A 16,556-nucleotide genomic window follows, 5' to 3' on the forward strand; every position below is an offset into this window, starting at 1 on the left:
GTGAAGCCTTTCGAGAAAACCGTACAGTGCCGCAACTTCCACACGCTTTTTATGCTCGCAGACAACTTGATGGAGAAGGAGTGCGCGAATTTTCACATGCTCTCTCACAGCTGCTCAATTCAGCCCTCCAACAGTTGCCTAATGTGGTATCTAATGCTCAGATCGCTCTTAGAGATCAGTTCGTGGAGGGACTGCGAGACTCCACCTTGAGGCGTGAACTGCGTAGGCTGCTCAGAGAGAGACCGGAAAGTAGTCTATTCGATGTGAGAAAGGAGGCAATGATGTGGGCCCTTGAAGACCAACCACCTCACACTAGCGTTGCACAGAACAGAAACCTGGTTAGTGACCACCAGGATAGGACTTTAGCGAAGAGAGACAAAACCACTGAAGTCCAAACTGACTTATCCGTGACCCTGCAGGAAGTAGTTAAAATAATTGCCCAACAGGGAAAGGCTATTAGTGAATTGACAAATGCCGTCCGAGGACTCACCATGACCAATAGCAGACCTAAGGTTCAACCCAAATATACGAGTGACGGCCAACCAATTTGTCTGCGATGTGGAGGTGTTGGACATATTGCCAGGCAATGTCCGGTGACACGCAAACCCAAACATCCGACTGTCCCCAGCCCGCCAGTCCAGAGAAACGGGAATCCTCCACTGTTGTGAGCCGGGCAGTGAGGGGTCGGAGTGAAGGTTCAGGCATTTTTTTGACGAGAGAACATTTTATAGAGAGGGCTGTAGGCAAATGCCCTGAAGTAGACATACAGATTGGTGGAGTCCCCTTGCGATGCATACTTGACTCTGGAAGCAATGTAAGTACCCTCACAGAAAGTTTTTTCAGAAACTGTCTTAATGGAGGAGATAAAGATATGCACTGTACTGCTAAATGGCTTAAACTAACCGCAGCAAATAACTTGCCTCTACCCTATTTAGGTTATGTTGAGTTGGACGTGCAGGCAATGGGAGTCAGGATCCCTGAGTGTGGATTCCTAGTTATCCAAGATAACACAGATGAGGCTGGCAAATCTTTTCAGGGTATTATTGGAATGAACATTGTCAAGCGATGTCAACAATTGGCATTGGCACAGTTCGACACCACTTTAGGTGGTGAATTGGATTTTGCCTGGAAAGAGGCCTTTCAGCGCGTGCAAGAAACAGAGTTGGTAGAGAAGGTTTCAGCTGCTCGTGTCATAGGAACAAGCAAAGTTAGAGTACCGTTTTTTTCCGTCGCAACAGTGTACGCACGGGGCCTAAAGAGGTCGTCCAATGATGCTGTAAGCATGCTGCTTGAACCTGGAAATAGCCAATTACCAGGAGGATTGATTGTGGTACCAACAGTAGTCCCTTCCCACAGCAATGTTTTCCCAGTCCAAGTCGTCAACTTGTCTCCAGAGGACATCTGGGTAGCTCCAAGAACACGGCTAGGTATTCTAAGTCAGTGTCAGTGTAGGGAAGGCGATACCTTAGAAGTAAATTTTCGACAGATTTCGGCCAACCACGAGGAAGTCACAATTAGTCGGAAAAGTGTTCCAAAGTCAAACTGTGACGTACAGGGCTTACTAGACCGGTTGGACATAGGTGGTACAACGACCCAACAGGCAGAGTTTAGGGGGCTCCTGACAAAGTATGCGGATGTCTTTGCTCTACAAGACGAGGACTTGGGATTTACTGACAGGGTTAAACATGAAATCCCCGTGGTTGATGAAATCCCAGTAAACCAAGCATACCGTCGTATCCCACCTAATCAGTATCAGGAAGTCAAAGAACATATATCAGAGTTGTTGAGGAAAGGTGTTATTCAAGAGAGTTCAAGTTCCTATGCTTCACCAGTCGTCTTGGTCCGAAAATCAGATGGCAGTTTGAGACTTTGCGTTGATTATAGGAGGCTCAACTCGAAAACGAGGCGGGATGCTTTTCCGCTCCCCCGTATCGATGAAAGCCTGGATGCTCTAAGTGGCGCCAAGTTCTTTTCCACACTTGATCTCGCCAGTGGGTACCATCAGGTGGCAGTACATGAGAAGGATAAACACAAAACGGCATTTACCACACCTTTTGGTCTTTATGAGTACCTTAGAATGCCTTTTGGGTTGTGTAATGCGCCCGCCACTTTTCAGCGACTAATGCAGACTACAATGAGTGACTTGGCGTTTCAGATCGTACTGGTCTATTTGGAAGGCCGCCGCGGTGAGCACGGAAGCCTCGGGCGCGGGCCCGGGTGGAGCCGCCGCGGGTGCAGATCTTGGTGGTAGTAGCAAATATTCAAACGAGAGCTTTGAAGGCCGAAGTGGAGAAGGGTTCCATGTGAACAGCAGTTGAACATGGGTCAGTCGGTCCTAAGGGATGGGCGAACGCCGTTCGGAAGCGCGGGGCGATGGCCTACGTCGCCCCCGGTCGATCGAAAGGGAGTCGGGTTCAGATCCCCGAACCTGGAAGGGCGGAGAGGGGCGCGCGGTTGCGGCGCGCCGTCGGTCCGGCGCCTTTATCCCCGCCCCGCCCGCGAGGGCGGGCGGGGGGGAGGCGACGGCTCCGGCGCGCGACGCGCCCGCGCCCAGTGCGGTAACGCAAACGATCTCGGAGAAGCCGGCGGGTGCCCCGGGGAGAGTTCTCTTTTCTTGGTGAAGAGCAGGGCGCCCTGGAATGGGTTCGCCCCGAGAGAGGGGCCCGTGCTCTGGAAAGCGTCGCGGTTCCGGCGGCGTCCGGTGAGCCCCCGTCGGCCCTTGAAAATCCGGGGGAGAAGGTGTAAATCTCGCGCCAGGCCGTACCCATATCCGCAGCAGGTCTCCAAGGTGAACAGCCTCTGGCATGTTAGAACAAGGTGGGTAAGGGAAGTCGGCAAGTCAGATCCGTAACTTCGGGACAAGGATTGGCTCTAAGGGCTGGGTCGGTCGGGCTGGGGGGCGAAGCGGGGCTGGGCGCGCGCCGCGGCTGGGGGAGCAGCCGCCCCGCCGCCCGCCCCTCGCCGCCGCCGGAGCCGGGGTGCGGGCGCGGAGCCGCCCCGGCGGGGGTCAGGCGGGCGGAGTCGGACGCGGACGGCGCGGCCGGGCAGGCGGTGCGACGGCGGGGGCGCGAGCCCCCCCGGCGCGCTGGCCACCCGGCCCCCGTCCCGGCCGCTTCGCCCGCTCCCCGCCGGGCGTCCGCGCCGGCCCCGCGCGAAGGCGGGTCGGTGCGAGGGTGTCGGGTTTCGGCGGGTGTCGGCGGCGACTCTGGACGCGCGCCGCGCCCTTCCCGCGGATCTCTTCAGCTGCGGCGCTCGGCGGGTCCCCCCGTCGTCGCTGTCGTCGCGCTCGGGAGGGGGGAGGGGGACCGGCCGACAAAAGGTTGGATCGAGGGATGACTTTCAATAGATCGCAGCGAGGGAGCTGCTCTGCTACGTACGACACCCTGACCCAGAATCAGGTCGTTTGCAAGTCATTTAGCACCATGCTCTCCACAAACATGCGGTGTGATAAACCGGAGAGGGGGCACCCATCATCCGGGCGCACCCCAGCCCAGTGTCGAACGGCGTTCCGCGCGGCCGGAGCCGCTAACCTTGACCAACCGGGGGGCGGCGGCGCTACGGTATCGGCACGTCTAGGCGGGATTCTGACTTAGAGGCGTTCAGTCATAATCCCGCAGATGGTAGCCTCGCACCATTGGCTCCTCAGCCAAGCACATACACCAAATGTCTGAACCTGCGGTTCTTCTCGTACTGAGCAGGATTGCTATCGCGACAACACATTATCAGTAGGGTAAAACTAACCTGTCTCACGACGGTCTAAACCCAGCTCACGTTCCCTATTAGTGGGTGAACAATCCAACGCTTGGTGAATTCTGCTTCACAATGATAGGAAGAGCCGACATCGAAGGATCAAAAAGCGACGTCTTCTCACCAACCTTCCATGACCATCTCGTGAGACTAGAGACAGTTCTGAAGCGATTGAGGGACACAGGCCTTAAGGTAAAGATTGAGAAATGTCACTTCCTAAAAACAGAAGTGAAGTTTCTGGGCCACCAGGTGTCTGCGGAAGGCATAAAAACAGACCCAGATAAAATAAGTGCAGTGAAACAGTGGCCTATTCCCACTATAGTAAAGGAACTCAGGTCTTTCTTAGGCTTTTGTAGCTATTATCGGAGATTTGTGGAAGGCTTCTCTAAGATCGCCGGACCACTTCATGACGTTGTTAGCACCTGGGCAGCAGAAAATAGTCGGTCCAGGGCTAGCCAGTTGGTGTCCGCTTGGACTATTGTGGCGTAATTGTCTGGAATCTGTTAAATGATTTTCTTTGATCTCTTAGGTCCCTTTTGACCTCTTTTAAAATTCAGTTAACATCTCAGTCTTTCATCTTAATGCTGAACAATTTTTCATTGTTCAGTCGGGAATAAAGTCCACCTAAAAATTATTTTGTGTCCAGTCCAGTCTTTCCAAAGACCCGGCTACATCTACATTAGTTAAAAATTGGAATTGTAACTCAAAATTGCTATAGTTTACATACTAACTCAGTTTAGCAGTTTCACAAACAAAGAATTTCTTTACCTGCAATGATTTTATAACTACTGCAGGGGTCACTTTTGGGTGACCAACCCAGTGTCAATATAGTGCTGTTTGTGAAGTGGAGTCAATACACTCCTTGAGGTATTGTTAGAAGAATCTATGAGCAAAAATGTATCATTTTTAAAGTTTCATTTATTTGGGCGCATCGAAGCGTTTGGGTGCATACCCGGCACCCCCAAATGCCTACACACAAAGGCCGGCTGTTGAAGCCCACAATTAGCACGTCAATACAGGTGGGCGACCACAGGGGAGAAGGCGAAACTCGGTCACAAAAGGGGAATGAATAATCCGGGAACAGCGGTTGAGCAACAAAAGACGAGTTGAGAAAACCCGTCGCGCCCAGACGACATTGACCATCCGCAAAGTCTACAGCATGCTAATTCGATGTAGACCAGCCAGAAAAGGCGCCTATGTACTGGTGGTTCGAGGTTGAAAAACAGGTAACCAATCACTACTGAGGTGCCCGACCGGGGGTGCGGCATGCAAATATTGGGGGCAGTGTTTTTCTTGTATTTTGCCTATGTTACAATAAAATGTGGAACTCGCGGAGACGGGATTTTGAGTGTGATCGCGGAGCAACAACCGTCGTTCGCTCACAGAGGTCCGCTCCCGCCGATATTGAAGACAATTTTCCTGTGTGCCGAGTCGTTTATTTAACTTTGTCCGAGAAAATCTCTGACAGGTATCATCGTCCCATCATTACTCGTCGGTGAACAGGTCCACTCACGCCCCGCTGCCTGTATTTGATAAATACCTCTCGCATTTTCACACACGAGACTCTCAAAGCCTACAAGAGTCTTGATGCTTATAATTATGTGATATGTGGCCATGGTTGGTTGTTTTTCATCAAGCTGCTGAAAATTGACTTTTGTTTCCTGAAAGCCGATGTCTTGCCTCGTCAAAGGCAGGGACAAAAATCTCATTGTTATCATGCATGGGTATGTGTGAATAAGAAGACTGGCTCCATACTGACCATGAATTGCACATGCAATCCAGGGTATGTAGGTGTCTTCAAATTTCAATTTTGGACAATATAATTCACAGTGTTGTGGTCCTCGAGCCGGTTCTTGGCCTCGAGGACCGAAAGTCGGTCCTTGGTCCTTGGCCTTTGCCTCGGAGTCAAGTCCTTGGCCTTGGCCTCGGGTTGCCGGTCCTTGGACACAACGAGATATTAATCCCTCGTCCACGGGTATAAGTAGTGATGGCGGGATGCCCGTGAATGTATCGAGTCTTTTAGGCCAATTGCTTCGCCAAAAGGCTGATCAATCGAGGTCCCATTTTCATTTAATAGCTCATTTAAGTGCTGACATCTGCTGGTCATTTGATGTAACGCAGATGTTATGTGGTTAACAGGCAACAAACCAGTAAGTAAATCTGTGCACAAAATAATGGAAGTTTTGTCCATGAAATATTGTCCGTATATTTGTCAGTTGTATGTTCAGTTACTTGATGTGCTTGTGTAACTGGGACACACATTGGATAGAGGGAATGGTATATTTTATTGATTTTTGTTCAGGAATAAAATTACTGTGTAGGGGCTCAGTCGATTCCTTTTTTTGGATATGATTTCCCCTGCCTTTGAGAAAACCCTCTCGCATTGTTGGGAGATATCTGTTTGAAATGCTCCCAAACTCGTGGTCCTTCGCCTTTTGGGTGGCTCCGCCTCCATTCTCAAGCAGTCGAAGTAGCGTAGCAATGATCCAAGACTGACGTCAGACAGTCATGCGGGGACTCTTCCTGTTTTCTGCGCCTGTTTATTGAGCGCGAATCACGATGTGAGTCAGTCACGTGATCGCTGAAAACGGGGCCTCGTTTACCTATGGTCACGTGATATGAGGAAAAAACAAGAGGGGCCTCGATTCGGGCTCCATTTAACCACGCCCCCTTTGTGCGGGGCATGACTCGCGACTCCACTTCCATTTGTATCATCACTAGTATAAATTGGGTCAAAGGACCGTAAAAATCATGAAGAAAACAAACATATTTCATCCAGGGAAACCCATATTGATGTACAATATTTACCTGGCGCTTTAAGAGGGGCGAGGCTGCCACTGACAGGTGACTTTTAGTGAAAAAATACTTTTTTTTTTCACATTTTGCACGAAGTTCAAACTTTAGTATTTGGGTTTATACAGGGTGACCCCAAAAAATGGGCCCCAACTCTAATTAGGCCCCATTTCTTAGTGTTTTGTTCGAATGAAATGAAACTTTGGCCATAACTAGTTTATTATATTCAAAACATCACATCAAAACATGAGGGTCTTCGCCGTTTTATCTCCGTGCATTTCTTGAGGCGCAGCACAAAGTTGTCCATGACGTTCTTACAGACTGAATTTGTAATGACTCTCATCTCCTCCCTGATGGCTTTCTTGAGTTCCGTGATGGTTCTGGGTTTCCCTGCGTAGACTCTGTCCTTAAGATAGCCCCAAAGAAAAAAATCTGGGGGGCTTAGGTCTGGGCTATGGAGTGCCCACTCAAAATCAGTCTTGAGACTGATGACTCGGCCTGCGAAGTTCTCTTTCAGCCAATCTCGGGACAGGTTTGAGTTGTGAGAACTCCCTCCGTCTTGCTGGAACCAGAAATCTCGGCCAGAGGCATCACTGGACCAATCTTCAACGAAGAATCTGGCGCAGCAGTGAAAGTCACCAAGGAGCGGTATGTGGAGGTCCTCAAAACCTACAAGAATGAGCTCCGGACCATCTACCCGTCGCTCATTAGCAAGTTCTGGTTCCAGCATTTGCACTTTATAGTGCAATAATGTAATTGTAACATTTGTTTGTTACATATTTTGATGCATATTAATAAAACATTTCTGTCTGAATTTGGGGAGGGGGGGCAGGCCTTGAAACGAATTAGGACATTTGCAGCTTCACCGCAGTGTTGTCCGTTGCTCTTTTGGTGACTCAATATTACGTTAAAAGAGATATAGCAAGTACAAAAACACGCCGTTTGGTCACTTTTGTTTGAATAGTGAAACACCAACATTGAAATACAGCTAAAAATATATGTATTTTCATTTTTTTAATGAAAGAAGAATCCAATATAAAACGAGGCACAAATATAGGTATAATACTGTACAGGTTTTGCTGTAACGGTGTCCCCTCCAAGGACACTACCACACTGCCTCCACCCACATCCGCTCTTCCATCAACTTCCGACGCAGCACCCCAGCCAAATGCAGACATTATACTTGAAGGAGCACGATGTGCTGAGTGCCAGAGACGAGTCCGGCAGGGGGCCCATAGACTGGTCTCCTCAAGTTGCAAAAGCAAATTCCATTTCAACTGCATGTTGCTCACCCACAGCCTAGCTCGAGATGCCGTACAGTTACACCGGTGGAGATGCCCCCATTGCGTAAGTCCCCAACCGTCAAGCAACAACGCCCAAACAACTCAGCCACGACTTGACCCCAAGACCACCGGGATCAAATGGTCGAATACGCATATCCTTCAATGGAATGCAAACGGTAGCAACCGAGAACTGCCACTACGAGAGAACTTGCTGAGTGAAGAAAATGTAGACATTGTGTGCATCCAAGAAACAAAACTCCTCCCAAAGGCAGCACCAGCGAGTTAATTGTCTCAGAGCATAAGGCAATCGAAGTTTCCGGCGTGAGGCAATACAATGAATGGTATCTTTCATTTAGATTTACTTTTACCAGAGATGCAACGGCACCAATGTTCTCTCTAAGATGCGCAACTGCACACTGGTCGCACACTCTCAGCGCACAAGAAACCCTATCCAGCTCAGAGAACGCACTGCAAATGAATTAGATCTCCAGTATAACTTTTTTTCTGCTACAAACAACCATCAAAGCTCACACTCACACGTAGGGAGACATTTTGAGTGTGAAATCAGCCAGCCATGCATGTTTTTGGAATGTGGAGGGGAAACCAGAGTACCCGGAGAAAACCCACGCAGGCCTGGGGAGTACATGTAAGTTCCACACAGGGAGGTCGGGGCCGGGATCGAACCTACGACCTCTGCACTGTGAGGCCGATGAGCTAACCACTGGGGCACAGGACTGCCACATTTTGTAAAATATTTTGGCTAAATATGTTGTAAACTAAAGCAAAACTGACAAATACCCAGATATTATTCATTTGTGACAGGTCGTTGGGAGAGCCGGCGGGGGGGCACGACAAAGCATTTGTGCTGAGGGCACCAAAATGGCTGATTTTAAACCGTGTCACTCGTAATTACACGTTGGGCGAACGGGCTAACAACAGGCTGAGAGCAACACTGAAGGACAATGGAACAGATAAAAACAGACTTTGCAGTTTTTTTCACTGGAGAATACAAAATGCAAGTGGATGCAAGTGTGAAACTTGTGGCAATGACCAAGGCAAAGTGATCCGCGCACCATGATGAAGCCTCTGAAAGAGAAGCTAAGGAACCTTGACCTCAGAGGTATTTTCATTCCTGTGTACTGTGGCACAGACTGGATCAGAAGAAGTCCAGGGGTTTTCCAGGAAGTGGAGCGGACAAAAGACAATTACACAGAACCCAGGAAAGTTTAAACTGACACAAAATGAGTGAATATTTGGTTCTGTTATTTTTCAAAAAGCATAACATGCAACAGTAATGACACTGACATTTGTTAAGGTTTATTCATGGCCCAAATGATACAGGATAGGACACTAACATTTACATCAAACAGACACAAATTAGCATGTTGTGCACAGATTAGATTTATATTGGTTCATTGCTCGTGAAAAAAAACTCCCAACTGGCCTTTCAATTCTGAGCACCTCCAAAGGTGATTGACAGCAAGTGGGTTGTGAGAAATGAGCACATGTAGCAGAATTGAAGAGAAAAATACATTTTCTACAATTCAAGGACTGTTGAATTTTGAAGAGGAAAATAAAAAACAAAGACAAATGTCTAAACCTCCTCACAACAAACTACATTTTAAAAAAACACAACTCTAACCAAATGAAAACTAACTCATGAAGATTCCCTGATGAAAATGCTAAATTTTCTAAATCATTACAACAACCAAATAAAACTTTTCAATGCACTCAAGGAAAACGTCAGCATCCCAGTAATAAGGTGGATAAAATACTATCAGCCTTGGTGCATGCAAACCTGAAACCTTCTTGGGTGAGAAGTGAAAACTTCAATGATGACTGCTTGTCTCATCATCACACTTGTGATTCTTAATCTGATGCTTCCATGAGAATCTTTGGCCACAAACTGCGCAGGCAAAAGGTTTCTCACCAGTGTGGGTTCTTGTGTGAATTTTTACGTATCCCTTACGAGAGAATCTTTGGCCACAAACTGCGCAGGCAAAAGGTTTCTCACCAGTGTGTATTCTTGTGTGTATTTTTAAGCTTGCCTTCTCAGTAAATCTTTGGCCACAAACTGCGCAGGCAAAAGGTTTCTCACCAGTGTGGGCTCTTACGTGGTTTGTTAACTTTCTCTTCTCAGAAAATCTTTGCCCACAAACTGTGCAAGCAAAAGGTTTCTCACCAGTGTGGGTTCTTGTGTGACATGTTAAGTTTCCCTTGCGAGAGAATATTTGGCCACAAACTGCGCAGGTAAACGGTTTCTCACCAGCGTGGGTTCTTGTATGTATTTTTAAGATTACCTTCTGAGAGAATCTTTGCCCGCAGTCGGTGCATGCAAAAGGTTTCTCACCAGAGTGTCTTCTTGTGTGACGTTTGAAGCTTCCCTTATGAGAGAATCTTTGGTCACAAACTGCGCAGGCAAAAGGTTTCTCACCAGTGTGTATTCTTGTGTGTATTTTTAAGGTTCCCTTACGAGAGAATATTTGGCCACAAACTGCGCAGGTAAACGGTTTCTCACCAGTGTGTATTCTTGTGTGTATTTTTAAGCTTCCCTTTTCAGAAAATCTTTGCCCACAAACTGCGCAGGCAAAAGGTTTCTCACCAGTGTGGGTTCTTACGTGGTTTGTTAACTTTCCCTTCTCAGAAAATCTTTGCCCACAAACTGTGCAAGCAAAAGGTTTTTCACCGGTGTGGATTCTTGTGTGGATTTTTAAGCTTGCCTTACAAGAGAATTTACGGCCACAGTTTGAACAGGTGAACGGTGTCGCACCAGTATGTGTTCTGATGTGGAATTCCAAAGCACTTTTACAAGCATACATTTTCCCACAGTGAGAACATTTCCAGGGTTTGTTGTCTGTGTTACTTGTCAGATCACCTTCAGAGTCATCTTCATCCTCCTCATCTGCATTTAATGACATGTTGTCACTTTCTGATCGTGGAGATACTTTTGATTCTTCCTGGTGGTTTCCAACACCTTTTGTTGTCATGTGTTGACATGAGCTGGTCCTTGGAGCCTCTCTGTCCGCCTCATTTATACTCTTCTGAAGGACACCAGTAAATGGCACCTTGCAGATAACCTCCTCCTCCTCTTCTTTGATGTCAGGGGGCTCATCCACCTCCACCTTCGTGCAACGGTGCTGTAGCTCCTGCTCTTTAATATATTGGGCCTGCTGCTCCACTTCCTCTTTTAAGTGGGAGATCTCTTTTTTCTCCTCTTCCTCTTTAATGTGAGAAGACTCTGCATCCAGCCGCTTAGGACAAACATCTTTGCTGATGTCTGAAAGACACAAGAAGACAAACACATGTGGAATTATGGTTTAGATTTAGAATGGCGGTTATTAGAAGAGCCCAATCAACACAGATACATATCAGATATCCCAAGATACCTATGAGCACGTGATGTGCGCACGCGTGTGCGCACACACACACACACACACACACACACACACGCACACACACGCGCACACACACGCGCACACACACACACGCACACACACGCGCACACACACGCACACGCACACGCACACACGCGCACACACACACACACACACACACACACACACACACACACACACACACACACACACACACACCCTGATGAACTACATCAAAAAAAGACACACGGCAAGGCACAGAGAATGTTGGAGGCGGGGGAGGGAGAGGTTGTTGTGGACACGGCGGGATCCTTTCACCGTCCTCTGCTCCCCCCAGGTCCTGCGCGTTCGTTTGATTCAGGCTGAGGTGAGGTGTGAAATCAGAGGCTGGAAATGGAGAAGTTCTTGCAAGAGGCTTTACTGAACATTCAGGACACAAGTGTGATACAAGCAATTGTTGTGGTCAAGGCACAAATGCGCAAAGGCAACATCTCTATGCAAGTCTTATATATGCTAAGTGGGGCGTAACTCCTAATGGATAACATCCTTTCTGTAATGGACATCATCCTGTCTTTTTCTGGATGACCGTTCCATCATATGTTTTCGGCTTCTTTTCATTTCTTAATCTTTCTTCTTAATCCAATGCTTTTTTTTTCGAAAGACATTTGTTTTCATATAACATGATGACAGGTGCTCTAATGTTACAACATTTTTTTAGAAGTCATCTTAATGCTGGCTTCCACGAAAACCCTAATTGCTTGTAGGCCCTTGACTTTTGGTTGGAACACAGCTGGAAGCAGGAAACCGCAATCTAGCCAAATGATGCACTGACAGAGTTGTCTGGTCTATGTCTGCAAAAGGTGTTAATATTATTTTTCTTGCTAAGACAGTTTAAGTCAAGGTCACATGATAAGGTTCAAGTGGTGGTCATGTTGCAAGGTTCAGAGTAATGTCATGCTTTCGTCAAAGTCTGTCTGTCTGCGATCAGTCGTTGATGGAAGGCGCGCCATTTCATGGTAGGAGTGATGGTACGATGGATAGTTAAATATGAAATTGATCTAAAAACTAGACTCAAATTCAGCCTCAGGATACATTATCCAATTTGACCACGAGATAACATCAGAACAAATTGTCCACTGAGCTCTCGCCAGCTCGCAAAAGGTCAATTTACAGAGTATATTAAATATGGTTAAATCGAACATCCCAAAGTCAATGCCTTTAAAATACGCCTTAAACAAATGTTTAAATGTTTAACAAATTGCAATACATAATGTGATCATACAGTTTCAAAGAAACAGAATTTACTGATAACTGTTTTTTTATCATTATTATTTTTCTTTCTTCTTTTTGAGTGTTGTCATGAAATAAAAACATGGTATTATTCATTTAATTTAGAATACCGTATTTTTACGACTATTCGACGCATTGTACTAATGGCCGCAGTCTCATTAATGCGTGACATTTCTGTATTTTACACATACACAGGACACATCGTACGAATAGCCGCAGTTTTACAGTGGTAAAACATACGGCAGCTTAAACATACGGCATGCATGCGCGCACTCTAACACGTTAGCTTGAAGCATACGGTAGCATGCCAAGACATACAGATAAGATAAAAACACGTTTTTAAAAAGGCAACGAAAGCAGAACTGAGTTCGGGTGTATTTTATTTAGCCATCGTACAATGTTCTCACGTTTTCGATCAATCATCACCCAGAAATCCATCAAAGTCCTCATCCTCTGTATCAGAAGCAGAGAACTGCACATCTCAGTTGTCATTGAATGCATCACATGCTAGTGTGAGTTGCTACGCATTGCCGAGCGGAAAGAAGGAGTAGCAACAGCAAAGTCAACATTTCTCTCGTGTGAAGCTTTCCCACATTTGAAAGTAAAGAACAGAGCGAAACATGGTGGCAGCGCGTGTGTGTGTAGAAAGAATTGAACAATTGTGCAAGTACCGTAATCCATCAAAAACGCCGCGTTCCCTCTCGTTGTTGCGTATTGTGGCGTAACTCGCCCAGCGCTGCCTCTCACTCTTTGTAAAGTTGTGTTTGCCATCGATCATTGTTCCCATGCTGTTTGCAACTTTACTTTGAACGCCCGGTTGATGCCAATGTCCAGCGGTTGGAGTTCTTTAGTCAAGCCTCCGGGAATAACGGCAAGCTCAGATTTCATTTGCTTGACTTGATTTTTCACCGCTGCTGTGAGATGGTCACGCATGCCAAAAGCATAACCGGTGGCTTTAAGTTTTAACTGAGCTTCGTAGGCATGTCTCTTTGTCGAATTTATTTTCAGGGGTTCTTAGAAACCAAAACCGGAGTTGTTTTGCAACAATGCACATTGCCACACGCTATACAAGTGTTGGTACTGGCTTGAGGCGTCCACTTACACGCCCACCCTTCACCATTGGCGGACTAGCTTGTCTGTCCTCTCTCTCTTTCCCTCTCCATATATGTATATATACACGCCCACCCTTCCCTGATTGGCCGACTTCTTTCACAGTCACTTCCGCCTTTTCTCTATATAAACAGCGTGTCGGCTGTCAGTCAGATTTTGGAACCCAGCGCATATAAAGGACGCTCCGCACCATAAGGCGTCCTGTCCATTTTGGAGAAAATTTAAGACTTTTAATGGCGCCTTATAGTCGTGAAAATACGGTAGTTGTGTGCTGTGATAAACGCTTTGAAACTGCTTGGTGTAAACATTATTGCTAGAGAACGTTATTTACTCCCAAATGGTGCCGCCTGATGAAGAACCAGACAAGATCAAAAACTTGATGATTGCATGGGAGATAATGAATCAATATGAATTGTGTAAACATGCCATCCTGTTTAAGATGCATAGATGAGATTTTGACATGTGATTTTAATTCAAGTATGTGCACGTTGACCATCATTGATTTGAGAGAATATTTCGGGTTAACGCGCAAAAGATTACTTCTTCCTACTCCCTTGAACAAAATAACTGTTGAATGATGACTGATTTCTCTTTCCTTTTTACTGTTTTACTTACCTTACCTCCTGTCAAATTATTACTGTATATGTTTTATGTTCAATAAACAAAGTAAATGAAAAAAAAAAAGATAAACCGGAAAGTATCGAACTCAAATAGAAGAGCTGTGAGGGTGTGATAGGACGCCTGACTGCACAGCAGTGGAAATTTCTGATCAGCTAGAAAGTGAAAAATAAGTAAATATATACAATAGTAAATATTCTCTGGTATGGACTCGTGTTTGCGCTGTCCAATCTGTCCTGATAACAGAAATTCCTCATTTGGGAAATGAGCCTGATATATGTCCTTTATGGACCTGCAAGTTGACAAAATGCATGTGTAACAACACAATCAATAATATACAAAAATATCAATAAAAAAAAATAGCAATAAAAACTCGTCGTTTATAATCTGATGATCGAAAAACGCGAAGTGAAAGCTTGTTACAGCGTTGTGTATTTTCTGTCGCATCGGGTGGGCGTTGCGTGTATTTAAGCTCCCGCGGCATTACACCTCCATCTGGGTAACGGGTAGTGGACTTTCCGCTTACGCAAGTTCCGGTAACATGTAATATCGTAGTCAACATGTTAATGCATGGGTTTTTAGTCCGGGTGAAGGATATTCCTTTCCATAGAATTCCGGGTATGGGAATTCATTCATTCATTCATCTTCCTAACCGCTTGATCCTCACTAGGGTCGCGGGAGTTGCTGGAGCCTATCTCAGCTGTCTCCGGGCAGTAGGCGGGGGACACCCTGAATCGGTTGCCAGCCAATCGCAGGGCACACAGAGACGAACAACCATTCACACTCACACTCACACTCACACCTAGGGACAATTTAGAGTGTTCAATCAGCCTGCCATGCATATTTTTGGAATGTGGGAGGAAACCGGAGCGGGTATGGGAATATTTACTGTATTTGAAGAACCAACATTCACCTCATCTGAAATTCTATGAATACACGGGGAAGAGGAGGCCACTCTTCCCCCAACAGTTGCCTTCAGGGATTTTGAAAGTCCAGCAGGTGTCAGTGGTCAGCGACACAGTATCAACAGAGTGTGTCATTGTGTCAACACGTTTCATGACGCCCATCACTAGTTCTCTGTGCGTTGCCGTGTCTTTTTTTATAATTGTTCATCAGTGTGTGTGTGTGTGTGTGTGTGTGTGTGTGTGTGTGTGTGTGTGTGTGCGCGCGCACATGTTTTCACAATCTGATAGTGGAGCTCGGAGGCCATCTGCTTTTGGTTCTTGCTGGTGGTTTCCGACACCTCTCTGACTCATTTGCACTCTTCAGAAGGACACCAGTAAAAGGCACCTTGCGGATAACCTCCTCCTCCTCCTCTTCTATGATGTCAGGGGGCTCATCTAGAGGTAAGATCGAGCCAAAAAAAAAACAGCCAGACCCGGCCCGAGCCCGACCAATTAACTTGATTTGCAGGCCCAAGCCCGAAGCAAACACGAAATTTCATGTTTTATTTGTGAGGACTCGTGAGGAGGAGGGGTGATTCATGTGAACAAATTAAAGCCTCTCTTTTGTAACGAAATCGAAGTTAAATAAGACTGTATAAACAGTTCCATGTTTTATAGTTCCGTTTCTGCAGAGACAAAAAAGAATAATGAAGGGTGGATCATAGACAGAGACAGGAAGGAGTTCTTTGAATTGCCATTGTAAGAGTACAGTCCGTGTTGTGATGAGGTGACTTATGTTTGTTTGCAAAACACTGTCTCTCGTGGCCAAAACTATTCACAGCCTTGAAACGCCTCAGCACACTGTGTTGTTTGGGAAGCAACATCACAGTGATATTTATTTTTTAAAAAGTCAGCGAGAGAGAAGCCCGGCCCGACCCGACCTGAAGCAATGACGTACATTTTAGGCCCTAAATTCGAGTTGGGCTCAGGCTTTAGATCTTACCTCTAGGCTCCTCCACCTTCGTTTTTGTGCAAGGGTGCTCGAGCTCCTCCTCTTTAATATAATGGGCCTGCTGCTCCTCTTCCTCTTTTGAGTAGGATACCTCTTTTTTCTTCTCTTCCTCTTTAATGTGAGAAGGCTCAGCACCCAGCCGCTCAGGACAAACATCTTCGCTGATGTCTGAACGACACAAGAAGACAAACACGTGCAGAGACTTTATGGACTGGTGCCAGCAGAATCACCACAAAATCAACCACGGGAAAAGTTGGTTGTGATTTCTGCAGAAACCAGTCCTCACCTGCACTGATGAACATCGAGAGTACGGACATAGAGAGGGTGACCTCCTACAAGTACCTGGGTGTTCTTCTAAACAATAAACTGGAATGGTCAACCAACACGGACGCCCTGATTAGGAAGGGACAGAGCCGACTCTTCCTACTCAGGAAACTGAACTGGT

At 46.5% G+C, this 16,556-nt stretch overlaps 1 protein-coding gene and 2 long non-coding RNA genes across 3 annotated transcripts; 2 read left to right on the top strand and 1 right to left on the bottom strand.

The window, feature by feature from the left end:
- Nucleotides 1-9,594: 9,594 nt before the first annotated feature.
- Nucleotides 9,595-10,428, top strand: LOC127593764 (uncharacterized). The gene is made up of 3 exons (XR_007960491.1): nucleotides 9,595-9,744; nucleotides 9,829-10,073; nucleotides 10,326-10,428. It is a non-coding gene; the product is annotated as an uncharacterized LOC127593764 (long non-coding RNA).
- Nucleotides 10,429-10,449: 21 nt separating this feature from the next.
- On the bottom strand, nucleotides 10,450-16,548 carry LOC127594069 (zinc finger protein 37-like). Its single transcript, XM_052055975.1, has 4 exons — nucleotides 16,398-16,548; nucleotides 16,103-16,279; nucleotides 10,510-11,100; nucleotides 10,450-10,472 (listed from the first exon to the last, which is right to left on the bottom strand). Exons 1-4 carry the CDS (start codon nucleotides 16,426-16,428, stop codon nucleotides 10,450-10,452), a joined length of 822 nt encoding a protein of 273 aa, XP_051911935.1. The 5' UTR covers nucleotides 16,429-16,548.
- LOC127593774 (uncharacterized) lies at nucleotides 15,157-16,008 on the top strand. Its single transcript, XR_007960501.1, has 2 exons — nucleotides 15,157-15,287; nucleotides 15,829-16,008. It is a non-coding gene; the product is annotated as an uncharacterized LOC127593774 (long non-coding RNA).
- Nucleotides 16,549-16,556: the final 8 nt, after the last annotated feature.

Source organism: Hippocampus zosterae, chromosome 21 (assembly GCF_025434085.1).
Source record: "Hippocampus zosterae strain Florida chromosome 21, ASM2543408v3, whole genome shotgun sequence".
In the NCBI taxonomy this organism is placed as follows: Eukaryota; Metazoa; Chordata; class Actinopteri; order Syngnathiformes; family Syngnathidae; genus Hippocampus; species Hippocampus zosterae.

Bases quoted from the DNA above. Each gene is read 5' to 3' on its own strand.
- LOC127594069 (XM_052055975.1), bottom strand. From the start codon at position 16,428: ATGTCCGTACTCTCGATGTTCATCAGTGCAG. The intron at 16,280-16,397 runs GTGAGGACTGGT...TGTGTCGTTCAG, and splicing joins CTCGATGTTCATCAGTGCAG to ACATCAGCGAAGATGTTTGT. The intron at 11,101-16,102 runs GTAAGATCTAAA...TGTGTCTTTCAG, and splicing joins GAAGGTGGAGGAGCCTAGAG to ACATCAGCAAAGATGTTTGT.